The sequence below is a fragment of the Xenopus tropicalis genome, chromosome 1 (assembly GCF_000004195.4).
Source record: "Xenopus tropicalis strain Nigerian chromosome 1, UCB_Xtro_10.0, whole genome shotgun sequence".
NCBI classification, from domain to species: domain Eukaryota; kingdom Metazoa; phylum Chordata; class Amphibia; order Anura; family Pipidae; genus Xenopus; species Xenopus tropicalis.
The window spans coordinates 121,844,698-121,864,046 of record NC_030677.2 but is presented as its reverse complement, the minus strand read 5'-3'; the positions used below and the strand labels follow the sequence as shown (position 1 = coordinate 121,864,046).

The window sequence follows — 19,349 nt, the reverse complement described above, 5'->3', positions numbered from 1 at the left end:
CACCCTTCTGTGTCAGGGTATACCATTATGTCTAGAGCTTCTGCTTCAGCTATGTCTGCTACAGCTTCCCTCTCTATGGTGAGTTTCTCTAGAAATGCTTCTAGGTGTTCACTTTCCAGTTTCTTTTCTGCTTCTAGGCAAGCATTCACTTTCTAGCTTCCTTTCTGCTTCCAGATGTGCTCTCTCCATTTTTGCCTACATCTGCTTTACTGCGAAGGATGCTTGGGCTTTGACTGCTTCTGCTTTTGCATGGGCAATTGCAGTGGCACTGATAACAGGAGCAGCGCTTGGAAGAACAAGAAACCTGGGACCTGGTTAAAAGTGTCTGCTTCTGTGACATTATGCAACAGTGGAGATGCTTTTGGCCTTCTTTAGCTGTACTGGCTTCTCTTGTCTACTGCAACTTAGTAGCAGTGGCTGAATTTGAATATTGCCCCTGCTTGCAATGTAGCTTCCTCTGCAGCCATTGTTTCACTGTTCTGTCCTCTCTACTGTTTGACAAAAGCTAAACTCCTTCCTTCATCAATTCACTGAGACAGATTAGGCGGCTTTAAAAGTTTATTACCAAGAAAGTATGCAAAAATATGGCAGAATTTACTATACAACATAACACAGCAAAGTACAGTAAACATTGTGGTTTATATCATGTACAATAGTGCATAAAGGAAGAGACATCTGATGAGCCATGAGGTGACTGCACATAAAAAGTTATAAACTAATAAAGTTTCAGAACACAAAAATTACCACCTGTACAACACTGGGGGTTAATAAACGGATGCTTCCGCAGGGCTGGATGGCGTAGAATTAATGCAGATTGTATATTACGCTGTTAACACTGCTTAGATGGCAGCTATACACATGGTAAAGTATGGTAGGTTAGAAAGGACATTTCTAAAGGCAATCATAAATATAAGCATTAAAGAAACCAGTAGGTGGCACAATATAACACTGGAGGCATAACTATAATAAAGTCAGTTGGTATGGCCGGGGTGGCACAAAATTACTCATTACTAAAAAGAATCACATAATAAGCAGGCCTTTACTTAGCCAAAAAGAAGTGGCTCAGCTGCTAATGTTAAAAGTTTTTTCATCAGATGAAACCAACATTTAGCTTTTTCCCCCACCAAGGTCAAAAGCAATGTTTAATGCAAATTAACATGATGAACCACTTAAATTCTACACAATAATAGACTTGTCTAAAAAAAAAAAAAAAAGTCAAATAAAGTGTTGAAAAGGGTGCTGTGCAAGCATGTATGTACAGAAATTCTGTTGACACATGAACCTATGGCCAGTCTCTAGGTTAATAGAATGGGTTAAGGTTTAGGTAGGGTGTTCCTGCAGTAAGAGTCCAGACCAAATGGAAGGATGAGGGAAGCAGTGGAATTAATGTAAAATTCACATGTTATTACGTTTGTAAATAATTGTATCTATTTTACATAAAATCAGTGTTTTATATTTTGCATGTTAGTTCTGTAGATGTGTCAGTAATTTGTAAATAAATGTATATTTTTGATTGAACTCTCTTGTTAAAGAACCATTTAACCAGAAATATTTCCGTAATTTGGATCTCCATACCTTAAGTCTACTAAGAAATAAATAAATCATTATTAAACCCCAATAAGGATTAATTATATCTTAGTTGGGATCAAATACAAAGCACTATTTTATTTTTACAGAGAAAAAGAAAATCAATTTTAAAAATCTGAATCATTTGATTAAAATGGGGTCTATGGGAGCCAGGCTTTCTGTAATTTGGAGCTTTCTGGATATCAGGTTTCTGGATAAGGGATCCCATACCTATATTAGTTTAGAAAGCAGTCTTCTATGCATAACTGTATCGAAACCTTAAAATTCAAATAGATCACATCTTTCCAAATTCTTTTTTTTCCGTCTTCATAAAACCCAGTTTAATCTTACCAACATGATCTGTCCTTCATAAAGCCATGCTGATAACTACTCTGTTGCATTCTCCAGAATGTAATCCTGAATAGCTGAAATTGTAACCCCTTTTTTAAATATTGGAACTACATCAGCTTTCCTCCAATCCATAGGTACCATATCTGATAAGTGACAAAAAAAGAAAAGAAAAAGTGGCCTGGATAAAACTCTGTAAAGCTCTCTAAGCACTTGAGGATGTATTCCATCATACCCTGGTGCTATGTTCTCGTTAAAGGGACAGTAACACCAAAAAATGAAAGTGTATAAAAGTAATTACTATATAATGTAATGCTGCCCTGTACTGGTACAACAGGTGTGTTTTCCTTAGGAAGACTACTATAGTTTATATAAATAAAGCTTCTGTGTAGCCACGGGGGCAGCCATTTACAGGAGAAAAGGCACAGGTTACTTAGCAGATAACAGATAAAACCCCATTATATTCTACAAAGCTTGTCTGTTATCTGCTATGTGCCTGTGCCTTTTCTCCTTTTTCCCAGCTTCAATGGCTGCCCCCGTGTTGACATTTATATAAAGCTCATTTATATAAACTATAGTAGCGTTTCTGTTGCAAACTTACCAGTTTTACCAGCACAGGGCAACTGTACATTATATTTTAATTACTTTAAAACTCTCATTTTTTGGTGTTACTGTTCCTTTAAGTTTTAGTATACATTTAAGTACCATATCCTTTGTCAGTCAATGACTCATGAAACTGACTCCTCTATTGAATACACTGAAAAACATTAAACAGATTTGCTTTTTCTGAATACTTTATAACCAAATTACTTCTATTACCTAAAGCACACATACTCTGTTCCTCATTTTCTGTTTTCCCAACACTTGCAGAATTATATTCTTTCAAAGCAGCTTCTGGTCTCTTCTGCCTCTTATTTACTTCTAAATTAAACCACAAAGAGTAGCAATAGAATTAATTTAATATTTTAATTGGCGACCATTTCTGTTGAGACTTTAGCAGAAAAACAGCCACTTGTTTGGCCCCAATTGTATAGAAACGTTGTTAAAAAACATACCAAAAAAACAAGTTTTATAAAAACAAATTGTGGTTTGGTATGTGTGTATAGACAGTCAATTATGACTTCATAAATTCTAGTTTTCAAAAATATTTTGTGATCACCATATTGTTAAGCGGCTTTATTACAGTAAGTATTGTATTGTGTTTTTCATAAAATAAACTCCTTTTTAACATCAGAGTGTGTACTAAAAAAAAAAAAAAAAAAAAAGATATTCTGGGGTTAATTTACTGTTATAGCCTAAAATCTAATGCTTATTTCTGGTGCAGTTTTTCTTTTGTAATTTTTGATCTAGGAGTCCAGAATCTCCATAAAACTGTACATATTGTTACTGGAAGCCTTGTGGGATTAAGACTTTCCAAATCAGTTTTTCCAGTCTTATAAAATAAATTTCCCCTATTGTAAATAAAAAAGGTTTTTGGATATTTAAAGCACTAGATCTTATACAAGTAAAATAAGTACAGTACAGGACAATTGACAGACAACTTAGAATAAAATTTGCAACCAGTTTCCCTTCAACTTTTGTTTATTGATGTACTGAACATGGAAAAGTACAAAGGATCCAAACACAAAATAAATTGCACAGCCTGTTTAATACTCAACAGAATATATATTCTATTTTAACAGATGTGTTAATCAAGTCATATAGTACAAATTCAAATAAATACCAGCCTCACATTTTGTTAAGTGCTCTGACACACTGCAAAGTGAGGCCCAATTTCCATGCTCTTTGCACCATACTGCTAAAAGCAGTATGACTTTGGATTAATTACATAATAAAGTAGCGCACTGAAGGAAATAAAAGGTTTTAACAAATTTAACTCAAGTTTAATCAATTGCTTTCCACTGCTTTATAAAGATTCTGAAAATATTTCCCACATTTTCTCAAAATTAGAGGAAACAAATCTATTAGCATTTTCAAAACCATAGTGGAAAGAGCATGAAAATTTACCTTGACACTTTGAAACGCACGTTTCACAGTATATGTACTGGACTACCATAGAAGGTATATATATTTGATGAACTACAGATTAAAAAGAAAAATAATTTTTAAAGAATTTACAAATGTGTAATGCATAGCACATTGCTTATCCTGGGGGGGGGAAGGCTTTTTATTTGTACAAAAAACTGCATGTAAATAATTACTTTCTGTCTACGAAAAATGTGTAAAACTTTGCACTTTTGTAAACTAGATGCAAATTAAGGATTATTAATCTTTCCCCAACAGTGATTTATGTACCATACAAACTTACATTTCAGTTGCACTCATATAGTTTAAATAAAAGAAAACAAATCTATGGATTCTTATTTTATACCACTAACATACTGTCGGTGATGCATCATAAAGCTTAAGTTAACATTAACTACAGGTAAAAATAAGTAAAATAAAAGACAAAAAAACTTAGCAACTAATTTGATGCAGCATAATTGGGGTCATAAATTACAACATAAAAGGAGATAATATAATTCCATATATAAAGAAAAAAAAGATAATACACAAAACTATTAAAGTTTCAACATCACTTAGCATAAGGAAAAAACAAAGTCAGTTTGGTTAAACATAAAAGGAGACCATTTGATAGGGAAAGCTAAATATATGCAGCATCTGGCAGCACTAAAACCGCTATCTACCATTAAACTGCACAATTCTATTTAGCTATGCCATTACAAAAATGATCCTGATCTTATTTACAATACACAAAGCTCAGGTGCTAGAATTAACAGAATCTTTAACAGAAATTATATCACTTTACAGCTTGGCAGTACAACCATGTGTGCAATTGCAACTTTTTTCTTTTAACAAAAAAAATAAAATAAAATTATATAAAAAAAATTGCATTCAAAATAAAATTGTCAAACAATACTGCAAGTACATCACTAAACACCATGAGCTCCTTCTGAAGGGAATGCTTTTGGAAGAACAGATTTCTTGTTTCCCCCAAAAGTAAAACTAGCAATTTACTTTTCTTGCCAGCTGTTTAATGATTGATTTTCCTCTCCATTTAATTGGTTGAAAAATTCACAAATTGCTGTGAGCACTTATCACATAATAACCAGGAAGATAAATACTAGAAATAGTTGGGCCCTACTGCTATTGACCCTTAATATAAATACAGTAAGTTAAACAAAAAGAAAATATTACTCCCTATATCAGAAATTTCTTCTTTCCCTCCCACTGCTAGACTGCAGGCCCCTCCCCCTTCAGAAAATATTGATTACACACAAATATCCTGGTAAGTTTTAAAAGCTCACAAGGCTGTCATATGAAGTAGATTTTGCAAAGTATTCAAGTCAAAATATTTTGTTCCAGGACCAGTAAAAAGTTTCTTGAACATTTTTTTTTTATTTTTTATAAAAATAGATGCTTTTTCTCATTTGAAACCTACATCAAAGAGGTTCTTATCTCTTTGGCAAGGTACTGCTTTATGAAAAGTCTCCAGTATTCTTACAATAGGCTTTTTATAGTGGAGTCCTCCAATTCCCTAAATAACCGCAAAATAAATATGGTTTTACATGTTTATAAATTATAATAAAAATGAAATAATTTCCATATACTAAACCAGGTTAACAGAACATTACAAAAACCCTTCCAAACAAAGCATTTTTAACTGATTTGAAGGTAAGAATGTAAAAAAAAAATGAACATAAATGTCTTCCCACTGCTGAAATATCTAAAAAGATCCCCCTCCTCAATAGAAGGCATAATGTAATGTGACAGGTAAAAACCCTGTTACCTAAGGTCCATACACAAACATAAAATAGAAATCCAAAACCCAACAATAGCAATCTCACATATTCTAAAGATACTAAATCATGTTCTCTTTGCCTGATCTCCCTCAAACCCACACACTTTGGTGTAACACTTACTTGCAAAGACAATTTCAAAAAGTATAAAGTTTATTAACTTGCCTTTGTTGCACGTGTGTGTAAAATGGGAGAAGTTAACTTGTTAAGCTTTGTGTGTTTTGCTCGTTTTGAACGACACCTGCAAGACTCTGTCTCCCAGGCGGTAACCATTGAGACTGGCAATAGCCATTGCAGCTTCATCATAGTTTGTCATAGTCACAAAACCAAAGCCCTTGCACTTGTTGGTATTGAAGTCTCGAATGACCTTTACATTGGTGACTGCTCCAAAGGGGCCAAACATTTGCCACAGGATACTTTCATCTGCATCAGGAGCCAAGTTGTAAACAAATATGCACCATCCAGTACCAGCATGTCCAGGAAAGTTAATCCCAGCCAAACTAGTCATACCATCGATGGTCATCGGAGAGAATCTACTAAAAAAGTAAATAGAATATCAGTGCCAAGTATTAGATAGAATTTGTTTTGGTGACAAAATACATCAAATGTTAGGATTCTGGTAGTGAATTGTTCAAGCCACACGCAAAATAGCATACCAACAAACAGAACTGTAGAGAAACACAACTTATCAAGAAAAAAAAAAAAAAAAAAAAAAGATACACACAAAGCATGCCTTACAGGTCATGCAAATGCACCCAAAGTAGTACAACAATACACAACAGATTTCAATATAACACTTCAGACAAAACGTATAAAAAAAAGAAAGCAAACTACGCGACATAACACATAAATGTGAATAAATTTGTTGTAAGAGTGGTAAACTGTTCAGAATAAAAAAACTATTTTTTGTTCTTGTAAAATTCATGTAAAATGAATTCCACAGCATTAACAAATGGAAACCAATGTCTCAAGGATCAAATTATCTAGCCAACAGTTTACTACTGCTGCCATCCCACTCTCTGGCTCTTAAAAAATGAACATGATACAGTAAAATGGTGCACATCCAAATTCAGAAAGTTATACAACGGTTAATGTATAAATTTGGAAATAACAAATGTGCACTAAAACCAAATAATTTGAGTAGGGAAATTAGTTAAGCCTTCTGTGAACATACTTTAGTGTAAGATCTAAGTAATTTCAATGAGAAGGACTTTCAATTGTATATTTCTAGCAAATGGCAATGCAAACATTTACAGTTTTGTTTTTTTTCCTTTTTCAATTCCCACCAATCTGTTCCACTTTTTTGTGCTTAGCACTGGAATCTACCAACATGGGTAAAACCTCAAAACAATCAGGGTTTGCACTTTATTCCAGTTTAGTCCTAAACTCCAGCCTAAATAAACCATCTGCTAAAGTACTTTTGTTCAAAGAAAGCATGTACAATATATTTAACACAGGGGATCTAATTATTATATATATCCATGTACTGTAGAAAATCCACACTTGTAGGTCTTATCTTGCTCAAAAAGTTGAAATTAATGCAAAACCAACATTTCGTATAAAAAAAATGCAAAACAACCCCAATCAACTGGATTGTTTTTTTTTTTTTTTTTTTGCAACTTGAGAAAGGATGGTGCAGGCACCAAAATGTCCCTTTTGAATTAAATACCAACTTTTTAACCAAGATCATACCTGTGAGGGCGGAATTCCTTAATTCCACAGGCATGTTATGTGGACTATACCCAGGCACAGTACTTCTAAGACACCTCTATCTATCCACACACTGTAAGTGGAGACACTGATCTGCATCACTCCTAAAATAAGTGATCAATTAGGCAAAAAATATACCCAGCTAGAATGGGGTACTTTCAAAAGGAAAACCACTACATTTAGATATGTCACTATTAAAATCCTAATTTGTTAAGTTACCATATATTGCAGCATGTTCATTTAAAGAGTTTTTTTTTTTTTTTAACCCTTGTTATTTGGATTACCCAAGGGGAGACTGTACCTTAAAAAAAAAAAAAGATGCAATTCTAAGCAACTTTCCAATATACCATTGAGGTTTAAACTATTTTAAAAATTATTTGTAAATGCAGGTGCAGTTAAAAAGCACTGATAATACTTTATGTATCCCTTTCAATTTGTTGGTTCTGACTTAAAACAATCGCCATTCTCCTTCTGGTCTGTTAATTGGCTGGTTGCTGCTTTCCTGATTTCAAGACAACCAGCATTTACAAATAACCTAAAAAGTGTTGATGATTTTAAATGTATTTTGGAAAGATGCTTAGAATAATTTTTGTTTTGCACACAAAAAAAAAAGCTTTTTGGGCGAGGTTCACTAAAATAAGGCCTGCAAAAAAACAAAATACCTTCTTCCTTAGGGCCCTTAAACAGGCATTTATTTTCCATTTCCACAAGGTGGATTTTTAGTTCATCCAAATAGGAATGCACAAGTTAACAGAGCCCTTTCTTCTCTAGTGCTGTACTGTACCGACAGGTCAACTCCATACATGTGAGCTGCAACAATCAATCTTATGTGGGTTACACATTTCACCATGGTGCCACTGGAAAAAGCCTGATAAGAAAGGGCTCTGTTAACTAATCATCCCTGTATTGTGGGAAAAAAAGCCACCGCATGGGACTGCGTGTAAAATGCCTGTGTGTGAGGTCCTGTAGATGGTCAAGCATATCAGACATGCAGACAAGGAGGGCTGTGTAAAAATAAAACAAAAACCTCAGAACACAATGTAACAGGGAAAACATGGGGGGAGGGAGGGTATATATCTACTACAGTTTACCTCTTTATTCCTCCATAAGCCATATTGAGCAGATTGTCCAACCTGCAAAACATTTAGCAGATTGTCTTAGAATATACTGTTCCCTTCATATTTAGAAAGGAACATCAGGGTGTAAGTTTTTTTTTTATTTCAATCAGAATTTGTTCTTTCACTTCACTACATTTCAGTTGCACTGGCTATCTATACAACATGGCAATCCAGTGTAGAAAGACAGCATTCCTTTTTTTCATTAATTACTGTGGACATCTTAGGTAATGGCACATCCTCCATTGACTGCTGAGAGTAAACTAAAAATCTGCACTATTAGGGGCCATTTTTAGGTGTTTGGGGTCACAAAAACAAAACAGCAAAGACACCTAAAACCATCACTATGATCCACAGTCCAAGGCACCAGAACAAAGGATTATTGGTAGAACTGAACTATCACCACAGTCAAAGGGTGAGAAATAAGTGACCAAATCATCATCATCTACTATTTAACAAAACACGTGTACAAAAACCTAGCAAATTTCTGAAACATGGCTGCCAGTGTATAGATAAGAAAATTACCTAGAAATATTAATCTGATTGTTCCCTAAGATCACAGAAGGACATGGTTTTAATGCTGGTTTTGACCAATCATTTTCGCATGACTGAGGTGGTTTAGGTCAGCTAGAGTGATCAGTGACAGTACAGAACATAAGTCTGACTACATCACAAGGCTTGTATATTAAGAGGTACATTGGTGCTTGAAGGTTTGTGCACTATAACCTAAAATGTTACCTGTTTATTACAGGCCCTTAAACTAGATGAGTATAAAAAGTTCAATATTTCCAAGATATACACCAGCTGGTTTGAGCACAGTTGGTGCTCCTCCTCAGAGACAAAACATTGGGCTTTTTTCAAGAAACACTTTTCTTTTTGCATTAAGCCCATGTGTGCGGTACTACTTCTATACATTTGTACACTTAACCTGCACACAGGACATTTGAACTGGTGTAGGGTGTGAGCGCCTCTGTGTGTATGTGTCAAAAGCATGTGAACTTTTGCTTTCAGTAATTGCCCCCTTAGCCAACAACTACAAATAAAGGTGTTCGGTAACAATCATTCCTTCACATTGTCTTGGAGATATTGTTAAGCTTGATAAGCATATATAACTTTTCTGGAAGTCCTCAGAATCTCGTTTGCTATGCAAATCTGACCTCCACAGCATGGGTTTGTGGAAGTGTCTCATGGCTCAAAGACACACAATTTCTGTTACTTAAATACACCTGGTCCTCCCACAACTACAAGCGATTATTATCCATTTTAATTGAACCGTGAATCCTAGAGGTTCACATATTTTTGCAACTAGCAACTCTGGATCATTTTCCTGAATCAATAAATGAGCAATTGTAATGTTTTCACTTGTCATTTAGTTTTTGGACTTGCATGAAAAACAGATCACATTTTAGGTCATATTTATGCAGATATAATACAATTTTAAAAGGGCTCACAAACTTTCAAGCACCTTGGTTGATACAAAGTTTGCCTTTTTATAAGAAAAATGTAATTACTTCATTAACCCTTCGGGAAGTAAATCCCAGTCAGCCTGTGTGGTCCCATGAGAACAAAAGGAAAAAGCTAAAGGTATTTATTCAGCACTGATCCAATTTTTATGTACTGTAGATAGCATTCTGTTTATCCTGCATAACCATGGCAACCAGGGTTTCTAAATGAGCCTCAGAGCGTCGGCCATCCTAGCGGTATGCATTCCTGTAGTCAGTTAACTTGGGTGGCTGACTAACTGACAAGAATGTATATATTCTTAGCAATTCGAAGCATTCTTTGCCATCAGTACAGAACATACATTTTAGTAAAGATTTCTTTTTGCCCACATATATATGTTTACAAACACAAAACTTTTAGCAGTGTACACATTTTTTTTTTATTAGTTATTCATTTTATTAGTGTCTTGTTTTTCACCAATAACCAATTGACAACATGACTACTAAATCTAGTAGAAGTCTAAAACAATTGGACTTTTGAGTTTTTTCTTGAAAATGGCTCACCACTCATCTGAGTGGCTTCTTCAGTTGAATGAGAATCTTCATAGACAACGTGACTGCTGGATCAGGTAACCAGGCTGTCAAGCCATTAGTTTGCAGTTTCATTGATTTGTATTGTTCATTGTGTGTTTTTAGTTTTATCTTTATAGAAGAAAAGATGCTGCAAATAGGAGGTTTTGAGGCTATTTTCATAAATTGTTAAAAGGGCTATCTTCAGGAAAGCGTTGCAATTTGGTAGTTTGAAAGCTATATTTACCCATTTTGTATTCCAAACAATGTATTTTCCAAAAATATATGGGTGTTTGGAGTGAATTTAAGTTTTGTGGCTTTACCACACAAAATGCAGTAAATATGTTTTTGCAGTAGCTGAAATGATGGATCATATGGGGGTATTTTTATTTTGGGGCCCCTACATGCCACATACTATAAACCTATGCACACTGGCCATCAAATTGTTTGGTGGACCCTTGGCATTCGTATTTAGGATGAATTTAGAAAGTTTTATTTTGGTAACCAATGACATGTGGAAGATCAGATCCTGTAAACTAGAAGATTCGTGGTGATTTTTCAAAGACTTCAGAAAAAAAAATCAACTTTAGGAAAGAATTGCAGATTAGTAGCTTGGAGTAGAAAGACATTTGCCCATTTTGGAGTGGTTTAAAAAAAAAAAAAAAAAAAATGTATGGTTTACTAGGATAAACCTAGCATTAGTGAACCCTTTGGCCTTGAATTCTAAAGTATGCAATCTACTGGACAGGTGGCTTTGCAAATTTGGTAAGGCATCAGGAGACACTGGATTCCATGTCAGTTGTATTTTCAAGCTTAAAATAAATTATGTTTCTGATGGAAAAAATGGGGTTTTAACTTTTAGATATTTGGAAGCTTGTATCTAGTTACAGAAATGGAATAACAAAAATAAAAATGGCTGACTGGACACATAAGGAGAAATTCAGCCTTAAGCTATCCATGCAGAGTAACAGAAAAAAAAGTCCACCTGTAGGTGCTCCTACTTGAGCCAGCTGAATTTCTAGCAAATACAGTTATTTACATGTGCCCACTCTAATACCGCTGCAACTTGCAATCCAGTTTTTTGGCCAGGTAAATCCATGCAGAACAGTAAGAAAATACCCAGTACCAACTATACCAAATATACCCATTGTCTTATGCAAGTCTGATTACTTTCTGATGTAATGCTAATCATATATTGGTCAGTGCCATTTTTGACCCAAATGCAGACCAATAAGTAGCTGTCAGCAATACCCAGGTCTGCAGTCGATGTTTGCCTGTGTGAGACCAGTGTAAGACATTAAGGAGCTATAAATAAACTCAGCATTTAGCTACCACCAGGAGTCACTGTGTGTGCACAAAAGGGCAACAAAAACTGGAGTTGGGAAAAAAAAGAGCCCACACACAGAGTTCATATACATATCAGAAATAGCATAGCACAACATATCCCAGAAATATGGCATGGGAGATATTATTTGCACTCTTTACACTGGCAGACAAATTGCCATTCAAAAATCTGAATTAAAAAAAAAAAAAAAAAAAAAAAAGATGTATTTTTGCCAAATTTTTTAAGTCCATACAGTTAGGAACAGAGAAGTGAGACATTAGTTTACATTGCTTTAAGGGTACATACTAACCTAAAACGTTGAGCCTGCTGAGCCAATGGTCCAGGGTACCTCCTGTTTGGGGATTGGTACAACTGAGATAGAATGGTGTGGTTAACTTTTTGGCTTGGATTGTTGGCAAACTTAACGGTTATGGGTTCTGTTGCTCCTGGTGGCTTTTGTCCATTTAGTCCTTTGATTGCTTCCTCTGCCTCAATCCTCTTGTCAAAGCGAATAAAGCCGACCCCCCTTGACACACCTGATTGTAAAGATGAGATAGAAATATTCAAAAATCAAGGTATAGGTTTAGAGACACAGAAAAACACATTTCTTTCTTCTGTTTTAAGTAAAATTTCCCGAGTTAAAAGCTGTAATTGCACAGTAAACACAATTGGCTATAGATTGCCACTACATATCAAACATGGTACAGGTATGGGACCGGTAATCCAGAAGGCTCGGGACCTGGGGTTTTCCAGATAAGGGATCTTTCCGTAATTTGGATCTTCATAACTTAAGTCTGCTAAAAAAATCATTTATATTGAATAAACCCAATAGGATTGTTTTGCCTCCAATAAAGATTAATTATGTCTTAGTTAAAATCAACTACAAGGTACTGTTTTATAATTACGGAGAAAAAGAAAATCATTTTTAAAAATTAGAATTATTTGCTTCTAATGGAGTCTATGGGAGGTGGCCTTTCCGTAATTCAGAACTTTCTGGATAACGGGTTTCCGGATAAGGGATCTCATACCTGTATACATATTCACTTCACATGTTCACATTTAATACCACTCTCCCCCATCTGTGCTTGTAGCAATGTTGAAATGCAACTAGAAGTACAAAGCAATTACAGTTCTTAGACACTGTAGATTTAACCTTCCCAAGTGCTGATGCCGAGTCACAAATCTATTAAGCAATTATTACAAAGGGCCCAAATTCTGTTTGGACATATTAGATATACAACTTGGGAGAAATGACTGCACTGAACAATTTGTATTGGTATGTATGGCCTCCAATGTGCAAATTACTTTGTGCCAATTTACATTTGCTGAAAAAGTTATAACAACCTTTTAATGAGAACAATCAAAGAATTTTAAGTAAATTCTACCATGTCCTCCAATATATGCACCACTGCTTACTTTATTAACTGGTCCTGAGCACTCAGAAGGGGCAATTAATTTAAACATTAAATAAACCTAAGAGGATTTTTTCCCTCATATTTAGATTGTAATCTCTATGGGGAAGGGGCCTACATCCTCTTGTCTCTTTGACCGTAAACTCTGGAATCTTTAGGGCCGTGGCAGATGGGGAGATTAATCGCTGCACGACAAACCTCCCTTGTCGCGGGCGACTAATCTCCCCGATATGCCATCCCACCGGCTAGAATTTAAATTGCCATTGGGATGGCATAAGCGGAGCTGAAATCGCCGAAGTTTCCTCGGCATACAATATAGCACAGCAACAATAATAAAAAAAAATAGCTATACTGGCTACCTAGACGTAATGTCGCAGAAGAATTACCATAGAGAAAAAAAAAAAAAAAAGTTATCTTAATGGGAACTTTTATTAGTTTAGATCTACCCTTTAGATCAGTGTTCCCCAACCAGTGGCTCGTGAGCAACATGTTGCTCCCCAACCCTTTGGATGTTGCTCCCAGTGGCCTTAGAGCAAGTGCTCATTTTTGAATTTTTGGTAAGGAGGCAAGTTTTGTTTGCATAAAAACCAAGTATAACGCCAAACACAGCCTTCTGTAGGCTGCCAGTCCCCATAGGGGCTATTAAGTAGCCATTTATAGCTCTTATTGGCACCCCAGGAACCTTTTTAATGCTTGTGTTGCTCCCCAACACTTTTTCCATTTGAATGTGGCTCACAGGTATAAAAGGTTGGGGATCCCTGCTTTAGATCAAAGCCCTATCGATCAGGTATCAGTTGATCATGCAAAAAAAAAAAAAAAAAACAGCAACAAGCCAGCCTTAATAGATCACAAAGCAGAATCAAAGACATGTGGGCATATACCCATAATTATGCACTTTCACAGACCAGATGGCACCAAACTGGACTCATCCTAGATGCAACCCAACCAGACTCTCACAAAGCCCACAGGATCCCTTGTCTTGCATTGTCATAGGTTAAAACCTGAATGTCTGCAAACAAATCTATATGTTCAAGGAGGCAATGTAGCATCAATGACAGTATCTAGTTAGATCTATATCTAGCAATATGTCTCTATATAGATATATATAGCCTTGGATAATAGGGTTGTTCAAGAAATATTCTAAACCACTTCTAAAGGTATTAACAGAATCTAGCATGACATCACCACACAGCAGGGCATTCCATAACCTCACTGCCCTCAACGTGAAGATCCACCTTCACTGTTGAAAAAGTTCAGTTCCCCAAATCAACAGAGAGGCCTTTGGTACATTTCACCTGCATAAAAAAAAGCTAAAATGCACCAAACTACATTCTGTGTACTGAACTTACATGTACCTTGTTATAATAACTCCATAAGAAAGAATGAAACAGGTTTCATCCAGTGCCCCCCAGCGGTGAAACACTCATCGGTATGAGCCCTTTAAACAACATAATATCACCACTAGACTGCAACATTAATGATGTTGCCACAGTTAACAAACAGTTTACAGTACACATCTGTGTTGGGTTACCATAATTTAATTTAATGGTAAGTGAACTTTGCTCTAAGAGGCTCTAAGTATTGACAATGACTGGACAGAACAGGAATTCATGCTAATTTAGCTTTGCTTGGTGGCTTGACGGGACAATTTGGTGGGACTACAGACCTTGAATAGGACCGCATAGTCTTCTAGCATTGCTGGGATATATTCCCAGGGATGGAAGGATAAAAAAAAAATGCTTTAATTGAGAATTGAGTTTTATATTTTGAAGCTACCTTGTTGAGGCGTTGCATAGGTTATTCTCATCTGGATAGGCTGCTGAAGCACCTTTTAGCCTTAGGACTAGGGTCTAGTAAGTCATGGCAATAAAGATAGTTGAGAGACTTTTTGCTTTTCTAGCCACTAGATCACTAAATAAAATTCAGTCTTCCTATATGACTTTTGGGGAAAATTTACATTTCTCTGTGCAGCTTGTTAAAGGGTTGTCGATATCAACCCGTGTGCCTTTGATTAACCCTCAATCTGGTATCTTCCAATCTAATTGTTTAATGATTTGCTCTACAATTTCAAGCACAGGGAAAATTGTAGTGCCTTCTTAAATGGTGTAAAAGGTTTATTCAGGAATATTTGCTTTACTTCTTGGATATCAGGATATTAAACTGCCTCAAACTCTTGATATTGGGAAACCTAGGCAGATCTATCCCCCTGGATATTAGAGCTGATGCCAAGGACATAATATCAGAAGGGTCACACAACTTCTTGAGCTGTTGAGCAAAACCACAGGCTTTGTGAGCAAAACCACAGGCTAAAAGGCACCCTTCCCCCCCACTTAAATTCTCATTGCTCCCACTGCTCTTGCCCATCTCTGATTTTCCAAAAATGTCTCCAGTCCTTCATGCCTCAACTTGTTCCCACCATCATCATCATTGCCTGATACAAAGCAAGCACTGTTGATGAAAAATAAGGCACATTTAGTTTCTATAAGAAAGGAAAGCTGCACATAAAAACTAATGGGGCAGAGTCTCTTTTCCAGAGGGTGGTGGGGTAGTAGGAGTTGTGCATTCTGTAATTGTGCCTTTGTTGGCACTAAGTTTTGCTATAGACACCGTCTTGTCAGCAGTTTCTATAAGAGTGTTGTATTGTACCAGAGGAATCCATTCCAGCACCTGTCAGCTATGTGTTGCTGTGACAACATCCATTGTACTGCTATTAAGTTAAACACATTCTGACATGTGAACATTGAAGTTATTCATAAATAACTTGAAACACACTACTTAACATAAATAAACCATTTTCTTAAAAATCTACTTTTAGTAGTATGTGCCATTGGGCAATCCTAAACAGAAAATTGCCAGTATTAAGGAATGCCCCTCATATGATTCACGGTGCATACAAACCAAGGGTACACATACATGTTAGTTCACATCAGCCAGATAACCGACTAATATCTGTCTTATTCCCAGACTTCTAAACTGCATTATTTCTGGTCAGGTGATCTGAGGGAGCACACAGACCATCATGAAATGGTGGCTTAAGGGAAAGATGTAAAACTGTAAGTTCACAGATATACATAAGATTCTTTAGAAGGCCATTTATTATTATATTAAATTATCTTTTTTTTTTAAAGTATTTATTAGTAGTACATACAAAAATGTGTAGAGAGCACTAGTGACCACTACGTGTGTAGATACTCAAGGATGCTGCTGTTTTCTAGACATTTGGCCATATCACAATAATGCAGTATGGATGCCTTGTTTTGCAATGCTTGTTTTATTGTACCAGTTTTCACACAATGAACATTTCAAAGGGTAGGAAGAAACCCCCCTAAAACGTTCACTGTGGAAAAACTGGCACAATAAAACGGATTTTTGTCATTTTTCATCAATATGCTTTCTGGGTTTATTGGGTTTCAAGTTGAATAAAAGATTCTGAACACTTTTTGAGTGTTTAAACTTAAAAAAAAGTAATTGTTTTTTTTCAAGTTCTTGAAAGGAAATGAACCATTTGCAATTTTTACAACGATTCCTGCAGTAGTAGTTTTCTTAACCAAACATGTAATATATATTATATATATATATATATATATATATATATATATATATATATATATATATATATATCTATATATATATCTATATATCTATATATATGCACATTTATAATATCACACACATAGAAGATTTCTGTTGCAAGTAAAGAAAGAACCATCATTCCCATTTTTCGCATTTAAAATAAATGTAAGAATTAACAAGACATTCTTGCCAAGCTTGCCAGAGACTGATTTTAATAAAGCAACTGTCTCCCACAGTAATTCAGAGAGTATGGGTATACAAATAAAACATACAAGTGACTTACACTCACGCTCTCTCTCTCACACTACTCTTCCTCCTCCAAATCCTACCACCAGATGAAAGAACCTTCATCACACTAATCTTCAACACTTTTCATCAACTCTACAGCCAATGCTCTCCTCTATCTCTTCATTCACTGACCCTGAGCCTGCTGCATCTTTCTACAACCACACAATCACCACAGTCTTGGACAACTTTGCTTCCCTCTCCACGCACCACCAATGTCGCACCAACAGACAACCCTGGCACACTAAACAACTCCAAAGGCAGTCCCGCTGTCTTGAACGCCGCTGGAGAAAAAACAACTCCAGGTCTAATTTCGACCACTACAAAAATGCATTACACAACTACAGGGATGCTTTGTCCTCTGCAAAGCAGTCCTACTTTGCCAATCTCATATCCACACTTAAGACTGTAAGCTCTACTGTGTCTCATACCACATGGCACTTATTCCCTGTGTATTTATACTTATTTATTGTATTTATTATAACACTTGTCCTCCCTGTGCGTAATTTTGTATATTGTAAGATTGTACAGCGCTGCATACCCTTGTGCAATCTCGCAACCCCAAAAAACTGTTCAACACTTTCAACTCCATTCTACATCCACCCACCCAATCTACTGCTGCCTCCTCTATCACTTTGGAGGACTTTGCTAGCTATTTCATAGACAAAATTCAAAAAATCCGCATGGAAATAAATCTGAACCCTAAGGACATCACACTATCAAACATTCCCCCAGCTGCTACTTTTCTTGCATCCTTGCACTCCCTTCTCCTGTCTAAAGCTCACCTTACCACCTGCTCTCTTGATCCTATTCCTTCTCATCTCATTCTTCCGCTTTCACCTATATTCACTCCAACTTTCACCTCTCTCTCTACTGGCATATTCCCAAACATTCAAAGACACAATCATCAAGCCCATACTTAAAAAGCCTTCTCTGGATCCTACACTCTCCTCCAAATATCGGCCGATCTCTCTACTCCCTTTCTCCTCAAAACTGCTTGATGAACATGTACATAAACTCTCACACCATCTAACTCCCTACTTGACTCTTGTCTGGCTTCCGCCCCCACCACTCAACAGAAACTGCCCTCACTAAAGTAGCGAATGACTTATTTGCTGCCAAAGCAAAGGGCCACTACTCTCTCAATCCTGCTTGACCTTTCTCCGGCTTTTGACACTGTCGATCATTCTCTCTTGCTCCATATTCTATCCTCGCTGGGGATTCAAGATAAGGCTCTATCTTGATCCCCTCCTATCTTTCCAACTGTTCCTTCAGTGTCTCCCCCTCAGCCTCTCTCAGTTGGGGTACCTCAAGGCTCTGTTCTTGGACCCCTTCTATTTTCAACCTACACCACTGGTCTGGGTCAACTAATCAGCTCCTTTGGATTTCAATATCCCAAATATACCTTTCTTCCCCAGACCTGCCCTCACTCCTAGCTCGTGTCTCCAACTGTCTAACTGCAATTTCTGCATTCATGTCCTCTCACCACCTAAAAATCAACATGGACAAACCAAGCTGGTTATCTTCCCACCCTCCAACTCAGTTTCCCTGCCTAATAACACCGTCTGCATTGAAATTATTAATATAACCCCAGTTCCACAAGTTCACTGTCTAGGAGTCACATTTGACTCTGCTCTCTCTTTCACTCCCCACATTCAAACACTCTAAATCCTGTCTGTTCCACCTCAAAAACATTGCACGCATTCGACCTTTCCTCACTCATGAGACTGCCAAAATTCTCACACACACCCTTGTCATATCTCACTTGTGGGCTTCCCCTATCTAAACTGACCCCACTCCAATCCATCATGAACAGTGCTGCCAGACTCCACCTCTCCTCCCGCTCCACAAGTGCTGCCCCTCTCTGCCAATCCTTGCATTGGCTACCTGTCACGTACAGGATTCAGTTCAAGATTCTTGTGCTCTCCTTCAAAGCACTCACTGGTGCTGCATCACTCTATTTAAAGAAGGAAAGGCTAATAAAGAGTTAATCTCAAGCTGCAGGCTTACCCTTCAGTTGTCTCAGGAGTGCCCTTAAGTCTCCCCAAATTCTGATCGTTCAGATTATCAGAAGCCAAACAGGATTCCCATAATGCATCACTCCTTCACTGACTTGGTGACCAGGACTGCTAGGCGTCGCATGCGTACATGTCCCTCTTCAGCAAGCAAGCGCGCTCCCCTTCAGACTGGCAACCGGTGTCTGG

At 36.6% G+C, this 19,349-nt stretch overlaps 1 protein-coding gene across 16 annotated transcripts in view; it reads right to left on the bottom strand.

The window, feature by feature from the left end:
* Positions 1-3,477: 3,477 nt before the first annotated feature.
* elavl2 (ELAV like neuron-specific RNA binding protein 2) overlaps positions 3,478-19,349 on the bottom strand; it is a 90,568-nt gene continuing 74,696 nt past the window's right edge. For 9 of the 16 annotated variants that reach the window (XM_012963570.2, XM_012963578.2, XM_012963574.3 and 6 more), the window contains 3 exons: positions 12,186-12,411; positions 8,516-8,557; positions 3,478-6,250 (listed from right to left, as the gene is read on the bottom strand). In XM_012963570.2, the coding sequence (XP_012819024.1) occupies positions 5,920-6,250; positions 8,516-8,557; positions 12,186-12,411 (599 nt within the window). In that variant the 3' untranslated portion in view covers positions 3,478-5,919. The remainder of the gene's footprint in view (positions 6,251-8,515; positions 8,558-12,185; positions 12,412-19,349) is intronic. The other 7 variants (XM_012963585.2, XM_012963582.3, XM_031900791.1 and 4 more) reach the window with 3 other exon arrangements.